This window comes from Physeter macrocephalus, chromosome 14 (assembly GCF_002837175.3).
Source record: "Physeter macrocephalus isolate SW-GA chromosome 14, ASM283717v5, whole genome shotgun sequence".
Classification (NCBI taxonomy): domain Eukaryota; kingdom Metazoa; phylum Chordata; class Mammalia; order Artiodactyla; family Physeteridae; genus Physeter; species Physeter macrocephalus.
In genome coordinates, this window is record NC_041227.1 from 100,759,928 (window position 1) to 100,766,628 (window position 6,701).

A 6,701-nucleotide genomic window follows, 5' to 3' on the forward strand; every position below is an offset into this window, starting at 1 on the left:
CCGTGAGCCATGGCCGCTGAGCCTGCGCGTCCGGAGCCTGTGCTCCGCAACGGGAGAGGCCACAACAGTGAGAGGCCCGCGTACCGCAAAAAAAAAAAAAAAAAAAAAAAAAAAGAACTGACTCATGAACATGGTGCCCAAGAAACACCATGCAGGTCACTTTTCATTGCACGATAGACTTGGTGATTCACTCAGTCATGGTGGCTCTACCAGGTAGTATTTGTTATCTCATGTAACACAATGTGAAAAACACAGCCTCGTCTGTAACATATCCCTGCCAAAAACATGTTTAACATGAATTCATCGAGGCTCTTGACCTACAATCCTGCTCCTGGATAGAGGAACAAGCTTCAAAGATACCAAAAGGAAGCAAGAAGAAAAAAGCAGAAATTGGAACATTCTGCAGAATACCCTGATCTCTTCAACAGGCCAGGGTGTAAAAAAGGGGACTCGGTTAGGTTAAAAGAGGCTTAAGAGACATACCAGGTGAAACACATGGTTTGGGAAACCAGTGCAAAAGATATCTTTGCTGGGAAAATTTGAAAATGGAGTATTTAATCCAATAATTAGATGAAATGAAGATGTTAACATGGAAGGTTTCTTTAATTAACTGAAAAAAGCAAGTTCAAATCAAAATCCTATATATGGCACGGTCTCATTTTGGTTTAATACAGGTATTTATATGCATAAAAAACATCTGGAAAGTGCTAACTGTGGATGACAATGTTTATATTTTCTTATTTTTTCCTGATCTGTATTATCTAATTTTCTAGGATATGCTTATGTTTGTCATAAAATGTTATTTTAAAATTACAATTTCAAGCCCAATTTCTTAGCCCACCATCCAAGCCTTTTTCCTATTACCCGCCAGCCTGCACCTCTGCAATGTGCTCGGCCATTCACCCCTGAGCCCAGCCTGTCTACTCACTGCCCCCTCACCTCCACGCACACGTCCCTCCCACCTCTTTCCCCTTCCCCCTCCCTCTCCTTATTCCTTTCTTTAAATCCTGTCCCAAACCTACCTCCTCCAGACCTACCCTTTACCCTGTATCCTGAGATTGCCCATTTGTAGGAGGGGGATAATAATGCCCATCTCATCAGGATGCTGCAGGGTTTGGGTGAAATTGAGAGATACAGAGCTCTTGGTACAGGGAGACCCTGGCCCAAAAGCCTGCACCTCACTATCCTCATCTGATTCATGGACAGCTTGGCCTAGATCATTTTTTTAAATCAATTAATTAATTTTATTTATTTGGTTGTATCGGGTCTTAGTTGTGGCAGGCAGGCTCCTTAGTTGCGGCTCTCCGGCTCCTTAATTGAGGCTCTCCAGCTCCTTAGTTGTGGCATGTGAATTCTTAGTTGTGGCACGCATGTGGGTCTAGTTCCCTGACCAGGGATTGAACCTGGGCCCCCTGCATTGGGAGTGCAGAGACTTAACCACTGCGCCACCAGGGAAGTACCTGGCCTAAATCATCTTAATGATGGACTGGCCTTCATTCCACTGTATGTTTTACTTCCTCAATTTAAACCATAGGCACTGGGGCCACGGGCCCCCGCAGAGCCCAGGCAGAGTTCTGGGTCTCGGTAGCTGCCTGACCTGGGCCCTCTGTAGCTGACCCATCCTCACTCCTCCCCTCCCACTTGGTCCAGCTGTGACTGGTGAAGACGCCCTGAGGGCTGCCCCAGCCAGCCCGGCCTTCAGAGGAACACCTGAGTCCAGTTTAGGACCATGCTCTGCGGTCCTAGGCTACATTTTGCCTTCATTTTCTCCCCCAGGAGCTAAGCAAGAAGCCAGTTCCAGAAGGGTGAGAGGTAGGTGGTCCAACACCTCTCTGCACCTCAGTGCACAGGAGGGGCCTTCATAGGTTCCAACCTTGGCTGGGGTCCGTCTCACTGAAGAGTCTCTGTCCCCTAATCCCACACCCTCTGTCCAGGGAGCCAGGCCGCGCAGTCACTGCTGAGGCCAAGGCTGCCGGGAAGGCGGTTCCCAGGCCAGCTGGCTGGACGGCCTCCTCCCTGGTGGAATGAACCCCTCCTCCGCCCATACCCTGCCAACGCTAAGAGGGGGCATTCTGCTGCTGCTTGGACACTTCCTGGGAGTCCCTGCTCTTAGCCTCTAGAAACATCTCTGCTCTGCTTCTGGTTGTATGGGAAAGTGCTTTGTTTACATGTTAACTGAAAAAGGTATGTTTCCTGAGACCTCCGGGTTGGGGGGTTGGGATGAAACAGAACAGTGAAGGAAACACACCTAAATGTTAATAGTCATGCCTGTGGGTGATGGGTAATTTTCCTCTCTTCTATTTTATACTATCTGTACATTTCAAACTTTCTATAATGAGCATACCTGTGGGGAAAGGGCGAAAAAGAGAAAAGAAAAAGTGGAGAGGGGGAAGGAAAATGGACAGAAAGAGAAATGCAGAGATGGGACTTCCCTGGTGGTGCAGTGGCTACGAATCCGCCTGCCAGTGCAGGAGACACGGGTTCGAGCCCTGGTCCAGGAAGATTCCAGATGCCACGGAGCAACTAAGCCCGTGTGCCACAACTACTGAGCCTGCACTCTAGAGTCCGTGAGCCACAACTACTGAGCCCACGTGCCACAAGTACTGAAGCCCGTGCGCCTAGAGCCTGAGCTCTGAAACAAGAGAAGCCACCACAATGAGAAGCCCTCGCACCGCAACGAAGAGTAGCCCCCTCTCGCGGCAACTAGAGAAAGCCCGAGCACAGCAGCCAACACCCAACAATCACGACCCGACGCAGCCAAAAATAAAAAAAAAATTAATTAAAAGAATGTTTTTAAATTCTATTTTAAAACATTCATCAATATGGTTTCAGATTCCCCACTGCAATTAAGTAACTGCTACTTTCTGAGTTTTGGTATGGCATCAAAGAAAAATATCCACAATTATCTGAAAACACTAATAAAATACTCCTCTCTTTTAACTATATATCTGTCTGAGGCTGGGTTTTTCTTCATGCACTTTAACCAAATCATTATATCATAAGAGATTCAGCAGAGGCAGATATGAGAATCCAGCTGTCTTCTATTAAGCCAGACACTAAAGAGATTTGCAAAAATGTCAAACGATGCCACTCTTCTCTCTAAATTTTTTTGTTTTGGAAAATATAGTTAACTCTCATAAAAGTTATGTTAATATATAATGGACTCCTTGTTTTTATTTTTAAATGAATTAGTAAATACATATTTTGAATTATTTCTTTAGCTTTAATTTCTAGTAGGGCAAATAAATATCAATAGATGTAACCTACAGGAATGCATGTTTTGGGGGGTTCCCAATGATTTTTAAAAGGGTAGAAGTGACCCGAGACCAAAATGTTTGAGAAGCACTGTTTTTGGACAAAGCCTGCCCAGGAACTTTTTTTTTTTTTTTTTTTTTAATTATTTGGCCATGCCTCATGGCACGTGGGATCTTAGTTCCCCGACCAATGATCGAACCACGCCCCCCTGCATTGGCAGCTCGGAGTCTTAACAACTGGACCACCAGGGGAGTCCCTGCCCAGGAATTTGTCCTCTGTCCTCTGTCCTCTGCAACAGTCTCCAGAGTCTTCCCCAAGCTGGCCGTGCCTTTCTGCCTGGCCTCAATCATCCCTTCCCATGGCTCCCCAAGGACTGTGAACAGTCCTTGTCCCTGTTCACATCAGGGTGTGGGTGAGGAGGATGAATAAATATCTAGAACCTGAAGCTGAGTCTCTGCCCTCTTCAGCCCCACTCTGTGCCCACCGCAGGGGCAGTGGCGTCTTCCTCAGGCAGTGAGTGTGGAAGCGACTGAGGGGTGCTGGCTGTATCAGAGGGCCCTTCAGGGAATTCCCTGGTGGTCCCGTGGTTAGGATTCCCGGCTTTCACGGCAGGGGGCGCCGGTTTGATCCCTGGTTGGGGAATTAACATCCCACATCCCACATGCCGCCCTCCAGTTGCAGGCCTCCCCTCACAATTTAAGAACACATCAACCAACCCTCGGCTGGACCCTGGAGGAACTTCACCGGGCACTTGGCCGTCTGGTTGTTCTTGGTATACTTGTAGAGCCTGTGAAGCTGCTTCGCCTCCAGTTCCGAGAAGAGGGAGACAAATCGCCAGAGCATCCTGCAGGGGAGAAGTCCAAGCCCGAGGCTGAGGGGGGCGGAGCACAGCCCCTCTCCCTCCAGCATTTGTCCTGTGGCCAGGACCACCCAGGGGGAAATGCTGCCTCCTTAGTTTTTGGTTGGGGACATGGAGTAAAGGGGATTTGCCAGACCTTGGATACCCTGTATCGGTGAGGAGCCCCGCACACCACACAGCAGTTATTCGATCAGAGGCCATTCCCCCTGGGGTCAGGAGAGTTCTTTGTCCACTCAGTGCTGCCCTGAGTCACTAGCGGACCCTGTTCTCCCCCTCCCCCTTCACCATGCTCACTCCAGGATCCTGACTCTTCCACACTAAGATGAAGGACTAGGAGATTTTCACTAAGGTGTGACCTTGATTCTAGAGGGGTCGGCCCAGGAGTGAGTGTAGTGGTAAGGGTAAGGAGGCTGCCCTACTTCCTCCAGTGCTTGATTTCCCAGGCTTGGCAGTGGTGCTGCAGAAAGGTGTTGATGTGGTCCCCTAGGACCACCAGGCTCTGCTTCATGTACTTTAGCTTCTTCTTCTGGGGAAGGTCCCTGGGCAGGTGCAACTTTCGCAGGAACTTCTTCAGCGGCCTTAGATATTCTTTACACTTAGGAGGCAACAGGTGAAGTGAGGGACCACGGGAAAAAGAAGAGGCAGCTGGGCAGCCCCACAGAGCCAGCAGGTTGGCCCAGCTGCAACCCTTATGGCCCAGGAAGTGTTGAGGAGCCTCCCGACAACCTCTTACCCCACTTCCTTCCCAAGAGTGTGTCAAGTGGGGCTGTGAACTATAAGTCTAAGGCCTGCCAATTTCTGACCCAGCTCTCCTGACCTATGGGGAACAGGGGACGGGGTCCTGGGCTGGCCCCTTACTCACAATTTTGAAGGTGTCCTGGCCCAGGCCCTTGGCCTGGCACACAAGTGAGTCTCTGGCAGGGATGGTGCTGGAGCTCCCCTCTAAGCAGGGTGCATCTGTCCCCTGGGAGGAGGCAGGGGCAGGAGTCAGCTGGGGGCGCTTGGGCTACTGCTCCTGAGGGGCAGTGCTGGGCAACCACTGGTCCAGATGCCAGCCAAAGCCCTTCTCCATTTTCCCAGTGACCTCATCCTTGAGCCAGCACTCAGGCGAGTGAGCCCCGGGCAAAGAAAACCATCTCTGAGAATCCCTGCTTAGAAAACCTAGAACGCCCGACCCATTTCTTCTATAATAATTATAGCACAGTATACTAGCTAACTTTGCAAAGCACTTGATAAACATTAACTCATTTTATTCTCCCACAGATTCTGTGAGGCTAGAAATCATTATTCCTGGTTACAGATGAGAACACTAACCGCACCAAGAAGTTTAAGTAACTCCTTGTGGGGGATGATTAGGGACTCATTTACTCATTCATTCAGCACTTATTGAGTGCCTAAATCCCAGGCCCACGGGCTGGGCACTCAGAAAGTATATGACGGTGATGCGGATAATGAGAAGGAACTTTCTGACAGCAAGCTGGGGCAAAAAAAAAGCTGAAAATTAAACGACGAAGTGACTGTGGAATAATACTTGAAGTCAGAGCACAGGATTAGACTGACACAGGATTTACACCTGACCTTTCAAAAGCCTCTCAGAAAAGTGAGCATTAATTCCTGCCTGTGTTCAGGGGGCACAAGGAAGATCCAGGCCCAGACCACTCTGAAGGGAGAGACCAGGGAAAGGGAGGGAGAAAGATGGAGAGGGAATGGGACACAGGCTCCTCCAGACCCGAGAGAGAGGGGACTCTGGCTGATCAATTCCATAACCACACCACACAAATCAGGCAGACCTCACAGACCATAAGGCATGTGCACACACACATACACACACACACCCGAGCCTGTGTATCTTCATAAACAACAATCATCTTGCCGAGAACCTTCCCATCATCTTGCCAGGTATTATATGTCCTTGATAAACATCTGTCTGAATGAATTAACCTTCTCTTGTTCTTTCAGTCTCTTGCCAACTCGTGTACCTCACCCTTTTTCTTTCTTCTCTCCTTCCTTGAGTTTCATACTCTCTGCCTTCCCAAACCAGCCCCTCCAGGGCCCTCCTTTCCTTCCTCCCTCACATCTCCAACCCCACTGCACCTTCTCTAGTGGCTGGTCCCCTTCACCCCCCTGCGCATCTGAGGCTTCCATCTCAACAGATGTGCTGATGGGCTCCAGAGGTAGCACTCCTCAGCCCCCTCGGGCTTCTGACCTATTGCTTCTGGGACCTGAGTGTCTCAGGGAGTGGGCAGGTTGGCACTCAGAACTCGGAGCAAAACCATGGCAACTGCCAACACAGAGCGCCGTGCCCCTCCCCCTCCCCGGCCCTCGTTCCCCGCGTGACCAGCCTCTCCTTCAACTGCGACTGGCCTAGGAAAGTGAGCAGGTTGTGCCAGGTAGACCCCGGACTTTGTCAGAGCGCACAGCTGGACAGGAGGGGCTGGCACCCCTTCTCCCAAGAGAACTGTCAGATGCTGTCCATTTTGAAGCCGGGTAAGGCTTTTGAAATCATTTTCCTGCGTGTGTACCATTCATGCCCCTTCAGTTACAGCGTGGGCTTCCCAAGAGTGAGGACCAGGTTTTGTAACATCCC

The 6,701-nt window shown here is 49.8% G+C and overlaps 1 protein-coding gene across 1 annotated transcript in view; it reads right to left on the bottom strand.

The window, feature by feature from the left end:
- CHCT1 (CHD1 helical C-terminal domain containing 1) overlaps positions 1-6,325 on the bottom strand; it is a 6,941-nt gene extending 616 nt beyond the window's left edge. The window contains exons 1-4 of the mRNA XM_007122879.2: positions 6,209-6,325; positions 4,977-5,078; positions 4,534-4,709; positions 3,972-4,099 (exon numbers count right to left, since the gene is read on the bottom strand). Of these exons, the coding sequence (XP_007122941.2) occupies positions 3,972-4,099; positions 4,534-4,709; positions 4,977-5,078; positions 6,209-6,259 (457 nt within the window). The 5' untranslated portion in view covers positions 6,260-6,325. The remainder of the gene's footprint in view (positions 1-3,971; positions 4,100-4,533; positions 4,710-4,976; positions 5,079-6,208) is intronic.
- Between the last annotated feature and the right edge of the window lie 376 nt (positions 6,326-6,701).